General features: G+C 42.0%; 1 protein-coding gene, 1 non-coding gene and 1 pseudogene across 2 annotated transcripts in view; 2 read left to right on the top strand and 1 right to left on the bottom strand.

Annotated features, from left to right (window-relative positions):
• Positions 1 to 4,249, top strand: part of Anapc1 (anaphase promoting complex subunit 1) — a 105,677-nt gene extending 101,428 nt beyond the window's left edge. Inside the window, exon 48 of the mRNA XM_070013277.1 lies at positions 3,398 to 4,249. Coding sequence (XP_069869378.1) covers positions 3,398 to 3,513 — 116 coding nt within the window. The 3' untranslated portion in view covers positions 3,514 to 4,249. The remainder of the gene's footprint in view (positions 1 to 3,397) is intronic.
• Positions 2,358 to 2,430, bottom strand: Trnaa-ugc (transfer RNA alanine (anticodon UGC)). The gene has a single exon. It is a non-coding gene; the product is annotated as a tRNA-Ala (tRNA).
• Positions 4,250 to 5,719: 1,470 nt separating the features above from the next.
• LOC138821177 (homeobox protein OTX2 pseudogene) lies at positions 5,720 to 6,590 on the top strand (annotated as a pseudogene).
• The last annotated feature ends 11,434 nt before the right edge of the window (positions 6,591 to 18,024 follow it).

Genomic DNA, 18,024 nt, shown 5'->3' with positions numbered 1-18,024 from the left:
GCCCAGAGAAAGGAGAAAGGGTGGTAGGGAGAATTTACTCTGTTTTTACTCTAGCTTCCCACAAAGCAGTGGTGTTCTTGGCTACAAGTTGGGGGTGTGATTGCTCAGGAGCCTAGAACCTCAGGAGTAAAATCTTAAGTGGGAAGGAACAGTGGGGATTACCACTCAAAATCCTGGGTGTGCTATTTTCTTGAGGCACTTACTACATCTTAGCCTACATATGCATACTAACATGCTTCAGGATATTATCTGGCAGAAGCAAAAGGCCAAACATGTGAGCACAAATGTCAGCAGCAGGGTGATGGCAAGGAGACAGAGGGTGGAGTTCAAAGCTGGCCAAAGTTCAGTGACTATGCTAAGCATTCAGCCTTTGGAATAATGGTAGACCAACTCTTTGAGAGAGTAAAAATACAGCAGGCCCAGGTAGAAGTAAGGGCTGTGTTACCTTTTGCCTGCCTGATAGAATAAAAGTTAACCTCTGTTTGAGGAAGATCCTCTATATTTTTAATAGGTTTCATTTTGAATAAAAACTGGACTCTATAGAAGCTGTGCCTGATGACTCAAACCTGTATTCCTAGTTACTTAGGAGGCTGAGATCTAAGGATCGCAGTTCAAAGCTAGCCCAGGTAGGAAAGATTGTGAGACTTATCTCCAATAAATCACCAGAAAACTGGAAGTAGAGCTGTGGCTCAAAGTGGCAGAGTACTAGCCTTGAGCAAAAGAGCTTAGGGACAGTGTTAGAGCTTGAGTTCAAGTCCCATTACAGACCAAAACACAACAACAACAAAAAAAAAACAGTGGACTAGAAAAACCCACAGATAATAGGAATAAACATGTTTGTCCCGATAATGGAATTAACAGACTGGGACTTAAAATGGCTATTACTAATACTTTCATGAAAAAAAAAAAGATTGAGGAAAGATAAAGAATATTACCAGAAACTCATAATTTAAAAAAAAAAAAAGTAAGTTGGCCAGGCACTTGTGGCTCATGTCTGTAATCCTACTCAGGAGGCTGAGATCTGAGGATCATGGTTCAAGGTCAGCCCTGGCAGAAAAGTCCCTGAGACTTATCTCTAATAAACCACTCAGAAAACCAGATGTGGCTCTGTGGCTCAAGTGCCAGAGCACTAGCACAGAGCTGAAGAGCCGAGGGACAACACCCAGGCCCTGAGTTCAAGCCCCATGACCGGACCCCCCCCCCCCAAAAAAAAAAAAAAAAAAAGTTGCCAGGCACTGGTGGTTCACACCTGTAATCCTAGCTACTCTAGAAGCTGAGATCTGAGGATTATGGTTTGAAGCCAGCCCTAGCAGGAAAGTTTGTGAGATTCATATCTCCAATTAACCATCCAAAAGCTCAAAGTGGAGCCGTGGTTAAAATGGTAGAGCACTAGCCTTGAACAAAAGTGCTAAGGGATAGCGCCTGAGTTATGCCGTAGTACTGGCATAAAAACAATGTAAAGTTAAGTGGAAATTATAGAGCTGAAAAATATAATTGAAGTTACAATTTAGCATTTAGTTTAGCATAATAGCAGGTAAATGAAATGGGCAGATAGCAAGTAGAAAGTACATAGAATCTCAGAAAGAAGAGGGGATGGAAAAACAAAAGAAGGCAAATGATACTTGAAATCCTGAAAGAAGAAAATCACAGAAATATGTAGTTGTGATCATAGAATAAGAGGAGAGACAGAATGATTTGAATAGAAGCAATAGTTAAAGAAACAGGGGCTAGAAATTTTGTAAAATGGGTGATGCCTGTCAACCTAGAAAAGACCCAAGCAGAATGAACACAAAACCATAACCAGTCATGAAATAGATTACTAAAAGGAAAGAATTTGAAAGCACAGATTTTATTTTGAAGGTAGGATAGTCCAGAAATATTGGATAATACTTACGAAATTGTGGGTTTTGAAATGAGAAACAGGTAAGAAGAGCCTTGTGATCATGGCCCCAACTTAATTCTTTGAGTTTCCAGCTTAGAGGGGAGGAAGAGGGAACCCAAGCAGAGCTTAGAAGATTCCTGAGTTGAGGAGAAGCTGGGAACACAGACTTCTGTTTGCAAGATGAGTATCAGAGAAAAGAGAGCAACAGAGAATGTCACACTTCTGTAGAGGATTCCCCCTTGAGTATCAGAAGAGAATTTGCTGGTCACCACTAGAAAGGAATTATCTAGGTAGAAGAGCTACCCAAATGTTTTTGGGGGCACCTTGTCGATTGTTTTTTTTTTTTTTTTTAAATTTTTATTTTGGGTCCGGTCGTGGGCCTGAACTCTGGGCCTGGGCGCTGTCCCTCAGCTCTTTAGCTCAAGGCTAGCACTTGAGCTACAGCGCCACTTCCAGTTTTTTTCCTTTTTGCTTATGTGGTGGCTGGGGAATCGAACCCAGGGCCTCGTGCATGCAAGGCAAGTGCTCTACCACTGAGCCACCTTCCCAGCCCAACCTTGTCCATTATTTATCTAAGGCTGAGAATAGTCTATTCCATAGCTTCATGGTCTTGCCTCAGTTGTCGGAAGTACAGCCTAAACTAAACAGAGTTCCGGTCCCACCTAACAAATCTTAAAAGCACAACATGAGGGCCAAATTGCTTTTCATGTAATTTAACCATATCCCAGAACAAAGTTCAGTAATGCTAGAATACAAAAATAGCACTTGAAAAAGATAAAACTTGGCTATTCCTGGTGGTGCATCCTTACAACCCCAGCATTTGAAGGGCCAAGGCAGGAGGATGGCGCTCAAAGCCTACATGGGCTATCTAGCATGACCCTACCTCAAAAAAGTAGAGTGAAACCATGTTTGGTGTACAATGAGAAATTATAAGACATACAACAAAATAGGGGAGTATTAACTTTGACACTGGGGCTGGTGGTTTGGAGATGAAAAAGATGATAATATTTAAGTTCAGGTAATACACCGTGTTTCCCTTTGGTGCCCAGCAGAATCACTTGGGCAATTTTCAAAACCCTATATGCCCAGGTTGCACTTCCATGAATTACATATAATTGCTGTTGGACCAAGGTTGAGAACTGTTGCTACTCAGAGGAACTTCTGTTACTTATTTTAAGCCTGCTTTCTATTTTCAGGTAAAAGATTGTTTATAGATTAGGAATTGAAAGTGGTAGGACCAGTTTTAAAAATCACTTAAATAGGAATTGAGGCTAGAGAGGCAAATTTACTAACTATTTAAATAATGGTAATTGAACAACTTCACACATAACTGTAAGCCCTTTTCTTAACTACAGACTAGATTTAAAATTTTAAAATGTGTCTGGAACTTCATGTCTGGATCTGGTCTTTGTGTTCAGAGAAGAATGTTACTTTAAGCATGTTATGTCTGCACTTCTTGGAAGTTTTGTGGCGGGGTCTGTTTAGAGACTTGTTTCTCCATTTCTCATTCTCCAGGAAGCACAAGCTTTGCTGAACTCCTCTTCAGATTTAAACAGCTGAAGATGCCTGTGCGAGCTCTGCTCAGATTGGCACCTTTGCTCCTTGGAAATCCGCAGCCAATGGTTATGTGACCATGTCTCATGTGACTTCTACATAAAATCATGACCAAATGTCAAAGCTAAGGAAATTATAATGGGGGGGGGGTGGGATAAGCAGCACATACCTTGCCATATTTTAAACTCTTGTCCGCATTAATATTGTAGGAAGTATAAAATCAGTCAACATTTACTATTGTAAATAAACTTGTTTTGTTTTTAAGATTTGATAGCTTTAGTGTTAGACTTGAGAGTGATGAGGGTTGATTTTTAACCCTTGAACTAGAGTGCTTTAGATGTCTGCTCCAAACTGCAGTAAAAAAGAAGTGATGTTACTGACTTTCTGCTGCCAGAAAGAGCTTTCAGCATTTTCCAAGATATTACTTGTTCTGTCTAATGTAAGTTTGTACCACCTGTGACAATGCCTGACATTCTCTTGGTATGACCACATCAGTCAGAAGTGTTATACCTTACCAGAGAACTTCTCAGCATGAAGTACTGTGGACTTCATTTTCCTAAAATAGCTGTTGAAGCCTAATCTTGGTGTGCCTGTATTTGGAGATGAAGCTTTTAAAAGATAAAGTTAAATGAGGTCATAAGAATGAGACCCTGATTTGGTAGACTCACTGGCCTTATAAAAAGAGGATGATTTTTCTCTGCCATGTGAGAATACAACGAGATGATGAGGTCCCCACCAGAACTGACTGTATCAGCTGGCACCTTGGACTTCAGCTTTCAAAACTGTATGAATAAATTTTTCATGTTTAAGTCACCTCGTCTTTCGTATTTTGTTTTGGCATCCTGAGTATATTTATACATGGAGCCTGTTCTACATGCTAAAAACTGTTATTTAAAAAAATCAAACAATCCATTTCTAGGTGAGACTAAGAGAGTGTATATACCCAGGTGGTGATGCAAAATATTCCTGTAATGGCACCTTTACATACAACCTCAGATTGTAACAGGGAAAAAACATTGCTGCCCAGATTCTGGCCTGTGCGCTTAGCTTTCTGATGGCCAAGGGCCCCATTAGCAGGGAGAAGATGCCAGGTGTTTATTTATTACTTTGCTTTTTATTCCACTTCCTGAATTGTGATGTTTAAGTGTAAAAATAAAAATTAAAGCATGTATGGCACTTGTCTGCAGAATGGACCTCCCTTAACAGGCAAATACCTAAAGGCACAGTCACTCTGGGTGCCCCCCCTTCTCTCTGTCTGCCCTAGCCTGAGGCCTTGCTCCTTGATGGACACTCAGGAAAAATGTACTTCCTTAACAAATGGATTTTTTAATTAAAAAGAAAAAAATGCAAATAACACATGATGAAAACTCCATTTGAATGAAGATTGAAAGAATCCTATCCAAACAACTGTTAGAATCTTCACTTACAGTTAGATCAGTTGTGTACCTGCCATAAATTCAGGATGACTTGAAAGACAGATTTTAGATAACTACTAATTCAAAGGAGGGAGAAGTGTCATTAGAATATTGTAGTAAAGACAAATACTAGGCTTTAAAAAAGGAGAGAGAAGTCTCTGGAGCAGCATTGTTGGGCCTGTGGATTGGCTTACAGGGAAGGGTTCTGGTCAGTCTGAAGGGACATTTGAAGAGGCATGCCAGATCCTTAAATCAATTCACCTTTTTAGGGCCCCTTAAAAATCTTAGTGGTGTGGCGCCGACCCAAACAGCATCAACAGAGGTAGAGAGAGACAGAAGGGAAACACTGACGGAGAGCCACCAACACCCGGCCCAGCCCACAAGCACCACACAACCTAGCCTGCATTGCTCAGCCCGCCTGTTCCTCCTTTGCTGCGTGCCTGCTGGGACAGCATCAACAGAGGCAGAGCCACCACTGCCTGGCTCAGCCCACAAGCATCTCAACTAAACACTGATTGCAGCGGCAACCAGCGACCTACATCACACAGAAACAACACCTAGAGTTCCAGAGCAGCTGCGGGTGGGGGGGTGGGAGGGTGGGGAGAGGGAATCTGCAAGTCCTTTAAAAGCCTGTGTGCCTCACCCGGCCTCAGTTCTTTGCAGTTAGTGGTGGAACGTAGGAGAAGCTGCGGCCTCCAACACAGTGAACTAGCACTTCTGTTTGTTTGCTTGCTTTGCTTTTAGTTTCTCCACGCCAAACCCACCCACCCACCAAGGAACCCTGAACCTGTCCATCACAGGCGAATCGAGACCTTCCGGCTGGGTTCCCCCCATTTGGGCCAACTTTGCGCCTCCAAACAACCTTAGCATGATGTCTTATCTTAAGCAACCGCCTTACGCAGTCAATGGGCTGAGTCTGACCACTTCGGGTATGGACTTGCTGCACCCCTTTGTGGGGTACCCCGCCACACCCCGGAAACAGGAGCGGGAGGGGACCACGTTCACCCGTGCACAGCTCGATGTGCTCGAAGCGCTGTTTGCCAAGAACCCGGTACCCAGACATCTTCATGCGGGAGGAAGTGGCTCTGAAAATCAACTTGCCCGAATCCAGAGTGCAGGTATGGTTTAAGAATCGAAAAGCTAAGTGTCGTCAACAGCAGCAGCAACAACAGAATGGAGGTCAAAATAAAGTGAGGCCTGCCAAAAAGAAGACATCTCCAGCCCGGGAAGTGAGTTCAGAGAGAGGAACAAGTGGCCAGTTCACTCCCCTCTCTAGCACCTCAGTCCCCACCACTGCCAGCAGCAGTGCTCCTGTGTCTACCTGGAGCCCAGTTTACATCTCCCCACTGTCAGACCCCTTATCCACCTCCTCTTCCTGCATGCAGAGGTCCTATCCCATGACCTATACTCAGGCTTCAGGTTATAGTCAAGGATATGCTGGCTCAACTTCCTACTTTGGGGGCATGGACTGTGGATCTTATTTGACCCCTATGCATCACCAGCTTCCTGGACCAGGGGTCACACTCAGTCTTATGGGTACCAATGCAGTTACCAGCCATCTCAATCAGTCCCCAGCTTCTCTTCCCACCCAGGGATATGGAGCTTCAAGCTTGGGTTTTAACTCCGCCACTGATTGCTTGGATTATAAAGACCAAACTGCCTCCTGGAAGCTTAACTTCAATGCTGACTGCTTGGATTATAAAGATCAGACATCCTCGTAGAAATTCCAGGTTTTGTGAAGACCTGTAGAACCTCTTTTTGGGGGGGTGATTTTTAAATATGCTGGGCTGGACATTTCCAGTTTTAGCCAGGCATTGGTTAAAAGAGTTAGATGGGATGATGCTCAGAATCCTGATCAAAGTTCCAAGAGGCATAGAAGGAAAATTGAAGGGCCCTAGAGGGTCTTACCAACCAGCAACTGAAATGGACAAACCATTCTACTTAAGATCCTGTCACAGTTTTAGATCATTGGTTTTCCTGATTTCCAGAGTGATCAATTAAACATTCTAGCCCTGTGCAACCCAACACTACATTAAAAAAAAAAAAAATCAAACAAAACTTAGTTGTGAGGGAAGGGTGGGAAAGCCAGATCCTTCAGAAGCAGAGATGGTCTAATGTTTTAGCCAATCCTTGGTTGAATCTTAGGAATGAACAGCGTCTCAAGCTCATTCACGTTTCATGACCAACTGGTAGTTAGTACTGAAAAACCAGGGCTGTGTGAATTGTGCGACAGATTGTCCTACTTTTTTTTTTTTTTAATGTTCATAAAGAGTCTATGTAGTTTAAGAGACAGTCAGTGTGTGTCATGTAAATAGTACATCTGTGGTTTTTAATCTGTGCTAGACTTCAAAACTGTGATCTCCTGTTATTGTATGCAACCTTGAACTCCACCTCTGCAGGAGTTCTTCTGTGATTAAATAGGTTATAATTATAAGCAAAATTCAGAGCAACTGAATACCAATTTAAAAAGATTACCTTTGGCTGGAGGTGAGCTACACTGAAACTTTACAACCAAATGTCTCTGGACAAGGAGAGAGAGAGACAGAGAGACAGAGAGACAGGGAAAAAGAGAGGGAAGAGCAACAGAAGGACACTAATTCATCTGTAATTTACTGTTGGTAAGCCTAGCAGTAAAGAGACATTGGTCAATTGCTCTAACCCTGATGAATTTTTAAACTGAGACCATTGTCGTTTATGTTTGCAGATGTTAACTGGAAAAGATATATGCATAAACCGTTTTTTTCCTTGGATTTGGCAGATACATATAATTATATTAAAATGGTTCTAGCACAAAAAGAAAAAAGAAACAACACCTAGCTCCGGGGTGAGTACTCCGCAGGGAACAGCTGTCCATCCTCAAGGGAGACCAGAGCTGGGGTAACCCCCAGATCTTGACTCAGATCCCTACCCCAACACCTGGACTATAGGAGCCATTAAAACTGGGAATTGTTTGAGAGCTGGATGTGAAGCACATCCAGCTGGCCAGGCTAGATTAAGAGTGCCCCTAGAAGGGGCCAGGAACAGCACCCATGTGTCACCACAGCCAACAGTGGAAGAAACCTATGTACTTCAGGCTGTGTAACCCAGGCAGGATACATAGCAGCGTAGGTAAAACTGGCGTGCCCCAGGCTGGGGACCGGGAGCCAGGGCCAGGCCTGGGGATCCGGTGCTTGAGCAACACAACCAACTCCTCTGTGTTGAAGTCAGAAGCTGCGCATACGCCTCAGCAGAGGGGGAAAAACGGAACTGCACCCCCTGGGAATCACACCATGACAACAAAAGATCTGGGTGTGCAGGGCAAGAGAACCAGAAGCCCAAACACCACCAGAACCAGACCCATATATCCCAGGCTGGGAATTGGACAACTCAGGCTGCCAGCACCTGATAATAGGAGCTTAGGCTGGTAAGGTGACTCAGCAGTAGAGTGCTTGCCTTGTGTGCATGAGACCCTGGGTCAAATTCCTCGGCACCACATAAGCAGAAAGGGTCAGAAGTGGTGCTGTGGTTCAAATGGTAGGGCATGAGCCTTGAGCTGAAGAGCTGAGGGACAGCGCCCAGGCCCAGAGTTCAGGCCTATGGACAACCAAAAAAACAAAAAACAAAAAAACATAGCAGACTCCAGCAACTGGGAGAGTACATCCAGCACCCTCAGTCTTGCTAAGAGCACCTGTAGGAGTAAACAGGAGCAGTTTAGGCTGCTCAGTCCTAAAGGCAGGAACTGCCAGTGATCTACAGCAGACAGCTGAGAGCCCTATGTTGGTCAGACTAGCAGCTGGAGGTTGGCCTCTCCCCCAACAGAAACGAGACCAGGTACAGACTCACTCAGCCAACCCAGGAAGAGCAACCAAGCAAAGACAGACACTTATTGACCAAAACAAAATTTCAGGTTAGTCTCCAATAATCCCTAAATCCCCATGTGAAAATCAAAGAGAAAAATTACAAGGTTTATTAAATAACACTTAGGATAGCAAGCTCTACCCCCAAAAACCAGCAGCCACGCAGGGGAGAGTCCCAGTGGGAGCAAAGCACGAATGGAAGATAAAAAGCTATATCCTAGAGATGCTGGAGGCAATGACTCAAGAATTAAAGCAAGAAATAGATCAGAAATTTAAGGAACACAGGAACGAACTATCAAAAGAGATGCAGGATTTCAAACAGGAGATGCACGCAAAAATAGAGGCAGTACATACCTCAGAGGGGAGATTAGTACTTTGAATACCAACATCGAATCCATAAATGAGTCCATTTCATCCATGCAAACCACAATGGAAGCCATGTTAACAGAGTGAGCGAAATGGAATTTAGAATGTTAGATACAGAAGACAGATTGCACCAACTGGACCAAAAAGTCCACTTAAATTATGCCGAAGGGAAATCCAAGAGCAAGGGGATAGTGCCAAGAAATTTAACCTTTGTATAGTTGGAGTGGATGAAGATGAGGAATATCAAAGCAAGGGAATGCAACACCTATTCAACAAGGTTATCAATAAAAATTTCCCCCATCTTAAAAAAGAACATCTTACCTACATAACAGAAGCACATAGAGCACCTAACAAGCAGGATTCCAGGAGAAACACTTCTAGACACATAGTAAAAATGATAGATCTGAATAATAAGGAAACAATCTTGCATGCAGCAAAAATGAAGAAGGAGCTATACTACAATGAGAAAAAAATTAGAATCATTGCAGATCTCTCCACGAATCATTGCAGATCTCTCCACACAGACACTGAATGCAAGAAAGGCCTGGGAAAGTACCATACGAGTCCTGAGAGCCAATAACTGCCAACCCAGACTGATATATCCAGCAAAGCTAGCATTCACATTCGATGGAGAAATTAAAATTTTTAATAGTAAAGAAAAAGTAAGTGAATTCATAAACAAGCCAGCATTACAAAGAATACTAAGGGGGGAACACAACCTGAAGAAAGCAACCAGGAATGGGGACCCGCACCAGACAGGTATTAATAGAAGTCCAACGTAGTAAGCACAGGAGAAAAGGAAAGAAGAAAAACTTAGGAAAGGGAATGACAGGGACCACGATGCATCTCTATATAAATTCACCAATCAAAAGAAAAAGAACTGCAGATTGGATCAGAAAACATGGACCCTTCCATCTGTTGCCTTCAGAAGATTCACCTCTCAGCCAAACATACAAACAAACTCAGAGTGAAGGGTTGGAAAAGGATCTACCAATCAAATACCCCCAGTAAGAAAGCAGGAATAGCTATCCTGATATCTGACAAAATAAACTTTTCATTAAAATCAGTACAAAAAGACAAAGACACTACATACCAATACAGGGAACATTCCAAAACTAGGATATTACCATTATCAACTTATACTCCCCAAACATTGGAGCACCCAAATATGTTAAGCAAATACTCTCAAACTTACAGAATAAAATATATCCAAGTATGATAATACTAGGAGACTTTAATACCCCACTCTGACCAAAGGACAGGTCTGCCAACCAGAGGATTGGCGAAGAAGCTACCGAATTAACTGACATCTACCGAGTATTTCAACCTAAAACAACACAGTACATGTTCTTCTCAGAAGTTCATGGAACTTTCTCCAAAATAGACCATATCATAGTTTATGTAAGGAACTTAAGCAAATACAAGGGGATTGACATAATCCCCTGTATCCTATCCGACCACAGTAGAATCAAGCTAGTTCCCAATAACAAAACATACTGCAGAAATTACTTAAATACATGGAAATGGAACAGCACACTTCTAAGTAACACCTGGGAAACAGAAGAAATTAAGAAACTAAAAGGATCCTACAGCTGGGCGCTGGTGGCTCACGCCTGTAATCCTAGCTACTCAGGAGGCTGAGATCTGAGGATCACGGTTCAAAGCCAGCCCGGGCAGGAGAGACCGTGAGACTCCTATCTCCAATAAACTACCACAAAACCGGAAGTGGCGCTGTAGCTCAAGTGGTAGAGTGCTCGCTTTGAGCTGAAGAGCTGAGGGACAGTGCCCAGGCCCAGAGTTCAAGCCCCACGACTGACAAAAAAAACAAACAAACAAAAAAAAAAGGTTCCTACAATTCAATGAACATGAATACACATCACAAAGAAACTTGTGGGGGACAAGCAAAAGCAGTCCTAAGGGGCAAATTTATCACCCTCAGTGCCCACATCAAGAAAATAGAGACCAAGTAAATAATCTCATGTTGCAATTAAAACTGCTAGAAAAACATGAAAAAAAATGAACCTAAAGTTACTAGATGGAGCCAGACAATCAAATTAAGAGTGGAAATTAATGAGATAGAAAATAGAAAAATTATACATAAAATTAATAAAACAAAAAGCTGGCATTTTGAAAATAAAATAAAATTGAAGGACCTTTGGCAAGATTAAGGAGAGAGGAAACCTAAATTAACAAGATCAGGGATGCCATGGGAAAAATCACAACCAATACCCAAGACATCCAAACAATTATAAAGAACTATTTTCAAAAGTTATACTCTAAAGAAAGAAAACCTAGCAGAAATGGATGCATTTTTAGAGAAATTCAAGTTGCCCAAACTGAGCAAAGAAGAAATAAGTCAATTAAGCCAACATCAGAAGTCTTCCACAAGGAAAAGCCTAGGACCAGATGGATTCACAACGGAATTCTATAAGACCTTTAAAGAATTAGTACCCATACTCGTCAAGCTCTTCAGAGAAGTAGAGAAGGGTGGAGCTATCCCAAACTCATTCTACGATGCCAATATCACACTCATTCCCAAACCAGGCAAAGACCCAACAAAAAAAGGGAACTACAGACCAATCTCCCTGATGGACACAGATGCAAAAATCCTTAACAAAATAGCTAACAGAATCCAGAAACACATAAAAAAAATCCTATACTTCGACCAGGTAGGCTTCATCCCAGAGATGCAGGGATGGTTTAACATATGTAAATCAATAACTGTAATCCAACACATCAGCAGATCCAAGGACAAGAACCACGTGATTATCTCCATTGATGCAGAAAAGGCTTTTGATATATAACATTCATTTGTGTTAAAAGCTCTGGAGAAAATAGGAAAAGAAGGAACACTCTTTAAAACAATAAAAACCATATACGACAGACCAGTAGTCAATATTATACTCAATAGGGAAAAACTACAACCAGTTCTAAAATCAGGAACAAGGCAAGGATGCCCACTGTCTCCATTCCTTTTCATTATAGTCCTGGAACCCTTAGCCAGGGCAATAAGGCAAGAAAAAGACATTAAAGGGATCCGCATAGGGAAGGAAGGAGTTAAACTTTCCGTTTTTGCAGGTAACATGATACTATACCTTTATGTTCCCAAAAACTCCATCTCCAAACTCTTAGAGCTTATAAACTACTTCAGCAAAGTAGCAAGATACAAAATCAACCCACAAAAATCATTCACTGTCCTGTACACCAACAATGTACAAGCAGAAAGGGAAATAAAGGAAGCAACCTCATTCACAATAACCCCCCCAAAATAAAATATTTACGAATTAACTTAACCAAAGGTGTAAAAGAACTATTTAATGAAAACTATAAAAACCTAAAGAAAATAATTACAGAGGACACCAGGAACTGGAAAGACCTTCCATGCTCTTGGATAGGCAGACTTAATATAGTGAAAATGGCCATACTGCCAAAATTAATATACAAATTCAATGCAATTCCTATCCTATCAAAATCCCAATGATGTACATTTCTGAAATACAGAAAACAGTCCAAAAATTCATATGGAACAACAAAAGACCTAGAATAGCCAAAACAATCTTAGGCAAAAAGACAACATGGAAGGGATCTTGATGCCGGACTTCAGACTCTACTATAGAGCCGTAATAACAGAGACAGCCTGGTACTGGCACAAAAACAGACCCAAAGATCAATGGAACAGAATAGAAGACACAGAAATAAATCCACATGCCTACAGCCAGCTGATATTTGACAAAAGAGCCAAAGACATACAGTGGAAGAAACACAGCCTCTTCAACCACTGGTTCTGGGAAAACTGGGAGGCCACATGCAGAAAACTAAAAGTGGACCCCAGCCTATCACCATGCACCAACATCAACTCAAAATGGATTGAAGACCTTAACATCAAACCTGAGTCTCTGAAACTACTGCAGGACAGAGTAGGAGAGACACTTGAACTTACAGGCACAGGCAGGAACTTCCTGAACAGAGTCCCAGGGTCACAACAAATTGGAGAGAGACTCAACAGATGGGACTACCTTAAAATAAAAACTTTCTGCACAGCTAAAGTCATAGCAACCAAGCTAGGAAGACAACCAACTAACTGGGGAAAAATATTTACAAGCAATACATCAGACAAGTGGTTAATATCCAGTATAAACAGGGAACTCAAGAAACTAATCCCTCCCAACAGACCCAACAAACCAATTAATAAACGGGCAAGGGAACTAAAGAGAGACTTTTCAGAAGAAGAGATAAAAATGGCAAAGAAACACGAGGAAATGGTCACCATCCCTGGTTGTAAAGGAAATGCAAATAAAGCAACCCTGAGATACCACCTTACCCCAGTCAGAATGGCCCACATTCTGAAGTCAGCCAGTGACAAATGCTGGAGGGAATGGGGAGAAAGAGGAACCCTATTACACTGCTGGTGGGAATGTACACTTATACAACCACTTTGGAAGGTAGTCTGGAGGGTCCTCAGGAGGCTAAACATTGACCCCCCCATGACCCAGCCATACCACTTCTAGGCATCTATCCTGAACAGGAACCAGGATACAAGGACACGTGCACCTCCATGTTTATTGCAGCACTGTTCACAATAGCCAGGATATGGAAACAACCCACATGTCCCACCACAGATGAATGGATCCAAAAATTGTGGTATCTATACACAATGGAATATTATGCATCCATTAGAAATGACAAAAAAATGGCATTTGCAGGGAAATGGATGGAGCTAGAAGAAATCATGTTGAGCGAGGTAAGCCAAGAGCAAAAGACAAATGGCACATGATCTCCCTGATAAGTGGATGTTAAATCCAAAACAAAAGGTGATACGACAAAGTTAACAAGACTTAAGAAACAAAGGACCTCCACTCATCTGGTTGAATCACCACTAAATAAACCCATGCTGCTGCGGATCACATATATGGCATATATGTGCACACCGGAGGGAAACCAGGAGGAGGACACAGAACTAGAGGGAATCAGGGAAAAACATACAACAGTGGGACCCATCAGATGCACTGGACATTGATCAAAATAAACTAAGCAACTCAATGGCAGCGATGGGAGAGGGGGAACAAGTGGGAAAGAAGGAACAGCTGACACTATGCAAAGTGAAAAAAATACATATCACCTGATGTGGAAGAAATAACACTATTGTCAAAGCTCATAGAACTCATGTTATAGACCATGATAGACAATTTGCTCCCTGAAAGTTAGAATGTGTTTGTGTCTTTAAGCATCACTATCCCACAATATTAGGAAATTTGGGAAATTTATGTAATCACCTAATCACAATAAAGAATTTGAAAAAAATATTCTCTCCATTGTTAAAAAAATAAAACCTTAGTGGTGTAGCTCTCACATCCAGAATGTTCAAGCTTCTCAAAGCTGTGGCCAGGGAAGAGCTAGAGAAAGGCTTCTGGCAGTGAAGTATTGGTTCAGAAGGAGTACAGTGCTTCTGGCTAGAGTGAAGTTGCTTCATTTTACATGCCCATTAAATGGGAGAGACAAGTTCTCAGCATGGTTCCTGCTTACCAAAAATTGCCTGGGTAGAAATACTGTTTCATCAGACATAAATAGTACAGGAACATGTACTGTGCTGTTTATTTATGTCTGCATATGGATGTTCTAATTCTTTTTCCCCCAGTGAACATGGACAACTGTGGTTATCCTCCAGACAAGGGATTGGAAGCAGTCTATATCATCCTAGTTTCATTATTTCATCACAACCTCACGAGGTTGGAGTCCTTGCCTACAGTGTTATATCTTCAACTTGAGCTTGGCCTAAGGCAAAATAACTTTCTTTCTTGTGCATCTGTTTTTTTTCTTCTGTATGGTACTGGAGAAAGAACCCAGAGCCTTGCACATGCTAGGCAAGTACTATACCACTGAACTACATCTCCTAGTCCCTCTGTACAATTTGCACATACAAATGCCTTTCTATAACTTCTTAGAATTAGGTTCACTGGATTAATTTGTGTATTGCCAAGGGAAGGGACACTCAGGTTCAAAAAACTTTCAACCAGGCACTGGTGGCTCATGCCTTCAGGAGACTGAAATCTAGAGTATTAGGGTTTGACACCAGTCTAGGCAGAAAAACTCAATGAGACTCCATCTCCAAAGTAACCAACAAAAAGCCAGGTTGGGGGTAGTGGTAGAATGTCAAGTGGTAGAGTGTTAGCTGTGCAAGTCAGTTACTGCAAGCTGAGAGCCAGAGTTTAAACCCTAGTACCAGGGAAAAAAAATACTTTTCAGCAAAAAGTGTTTCTTACTTTACTTGATAAATCATAATGTGACATTGACTCCACTGTTTTTACTCCAGTATTTAGGTGAAAAGTATGTTCATTTGTCGGTAGCTCCTGGTGCCCCCCACCCCACCCCATCTCTATGAGAGCTGTAGATCAAAATGTGTTAAGATCTCAGGCATGCTTAGATCATGATGTGATGGTCATATCATTAATGGAACCCAACATAGGGACAGAAGTTAATGCTCAGCATTTTTTCACTTGTCTATTGTATTGTTCATTCTTGTATCTTTTACTTATCAAGTGTATTTGAGTGGTAGGAATGCAGTTGGTGGTAGAGCACTTGTCTAGCACATGTAAGACTGAGTTCAAGCCTCAACACCATAAAGAAATTGTACCATTTCAGAAGTTAAGACATAGCTTCATTGTCCAGGAAGATTATAGGTAAATTGTAGTTGATTAGCAAATCCATCATAATTCTCCTGCTGAGCTGTAACCTCTCTATCCCTCCAGATCTAGGTGCACTCAGGCACTCTTCAGTCCCATACAAATTTTGCACATCCCCAGAACAGGGCATGAGTGCTGTCTCAGGTGACAGCACTCCAAACTTGGCCTCTGTGGTACTCATTCACTTGTATGTCATCTCACTGCACCTGAAGTCTAGGCTGAATGTCAGTTTGGCATCTTTGTCACTTCCTGTTCTTAGCCTTGGGCTGATTCCCCTGTTCTCCCAGATTAGAGTCCGGCGGAGGCAGATGCCTGTTCAAGGCCCAAACAGCTGACACAGACCATGTACTCCTTACTGCAGGAAGCCCTAAAATCAGCGGCAACAGGTGTCTTCACTTCTGAATTTCTGCAGCTTTGCAAAGGCTTCTCCTCCTTTGTTCCCTCCATCAGCATCTGTAGCAATACCATTTGTGCTCAAATTTTTGAACAAACCCTGGTATGCCTTACAGGATGTAGTGGCTCAATACATCTAAAAGTTTCAGGGGCAAGAATGGACATATTTCCCATCAGGGATGATTCTTTTTTTTTGTGGAGCTTGAACTCTGGGCATGGGCGTTGTCCCTGAGTGCTCTTCAGGTCAAGGCAAGTGCTCTATCATTTGAACCACAGTGCCACTTCTGGTTTTCTGGTGATTAGTTGGACTTTCCTGCCTGGGCTGGCTTTGAACTGTGATTCTCAGAAACTAGGATTATAGGTGGGAGCCACCAGTACCTGGCTAGATGATCCTTTTTTTTTTTTTTAAGTCACTTGTAGGGCTTGAACTCTGCCTCTCAGCTCTTCAGCTCAAGGTGAGTGCTCTACCACTTCAACCACAGCACCACTTCCAGTTTTCGGAGTGGTTTATTGGAGATAAGAGTCTCACGGACTTTCCTGCCCAGGCTGGCTTTGAACTGGGATCCTCAGAACTCAGCCTCCTGAGTAGCTAGGAGTACAGGCGTGAGCCTTCGGTGCCTAGCAGATGGCAGATGATCCTTTTTGAACCAACTCTGGGACTTACCATTACTTGGTGGGACTTTGAGATAATTTTATACAAAAGTTTTAGTGAATTGTGTATTTAACTGTGACCTACCATGAAGTCAGTTACAAAATTTTCATTAATGGTGTCATGGGTGACCTCAAAAGTATTGCATTTTGGAGCACTTCAGCTTTTAGAAAGTAAGTAATATTGAAATGTATTGCAGCTATGAAGATGGCATAAGGAATCCCAAAGAGGATGGGGAAAGAGAACAATAGATTTAGACTAGGGATGTTCATCCTGTAGTTGGCCATGAGGTCCCTGGTAAAACGATGGGAAAAAACAAGGAGCTAGACAGTTTGGCCACAGTATTTTCTCTAATAGGAAATGCTCTAATAAACTTCTTAGCTAAAATAATGACAATGCAGGAAGCTATAAAACCTAAACATTAAGCCTGTGATTGCCTGTAACACCCGGCAGTCCTCTCAGTGTCCAGGGGCCTAGATGTTCAGAATTCCTTGTCCCCATTGGCATGTCCTTCCTGGTCTCTGAAGGATGTTGAGCCTGGGTGTCCCTTCCCTTCGTGTCCAGATCTCAATTCCTACTTTGACTCACTTGGGAATGTTTGACATACCTTCCCTTTTCCCACTCCTGTGTTTGGAATGTCTTAATTACTTGAGTATAAACTCTCATAAACAGTATACAGTTTGATTTGGCTTTGAGTCAGATTGAAAGATTTTATGAGTATATGAGTATAGATTAATACAAGTATTATAACAGTTTTGTCTAATTTTCATGTGTTAAGTGTTTTTATTTGGTCTGGTTTTTTTTTCCTCTTTAAAAATCAGTTGGGCATTACTTTTGGCATTCAGCATGCTTCTATTTGTGTTGTCTTTGGCTCCCTTTTGTATGTCAGCTTTCACTGTTGTTTCCAGTCTTGGTGGTGGCCTGGGACCCTCCCCGTTATGAGTTGCTCCCAGCTCTCTCGTTCATCCTCTCAGTTTTCAAGCTAGGTTGTCTTTGAATCATCAGAGTGATTGTATAAGATCTCTTGCCTCTTATGCGCACTATGGTGTGTAGTTTTACATCTGTACATCACTGTATTCACTCCTCCTTCTCTCCTTGTGAGATAGGGCCTCATTAGATCATGTAGTAGAGATTTCGCAAGAACAGCCTCTGAATAGAGCTTTTTCTGAGACATTGTGTTATGGACTCTTCATGAAGGACTCTTTTCCTTGTCCTCATTTATTTCTTTCCTATCTTGTCTCCTCTTCTT

Source organism: Dipodomys merriami, unplaced genomic scaffold (genome assembly GCF_024711535.1).
Source record: "Dipodomys merriami isolate MVZ:Mamm:240054 unplaced genomic scaffold, mDipMer1.0.p SCAF_90, whole genome shotgun sequence".
In the NCBI taxonomy this organism is placed as follows: Eukaryota; Metazoa; Chordata; class Mammalia; order Rodentia; family Heteromyidae; genus Dipodomys; species Dipodomys merriami.
The sequence above is the reverse complement of the archived record's forward strand: the minus strand, read 5'-3'. Positions and strand labels throughout refer to the sequence as shown.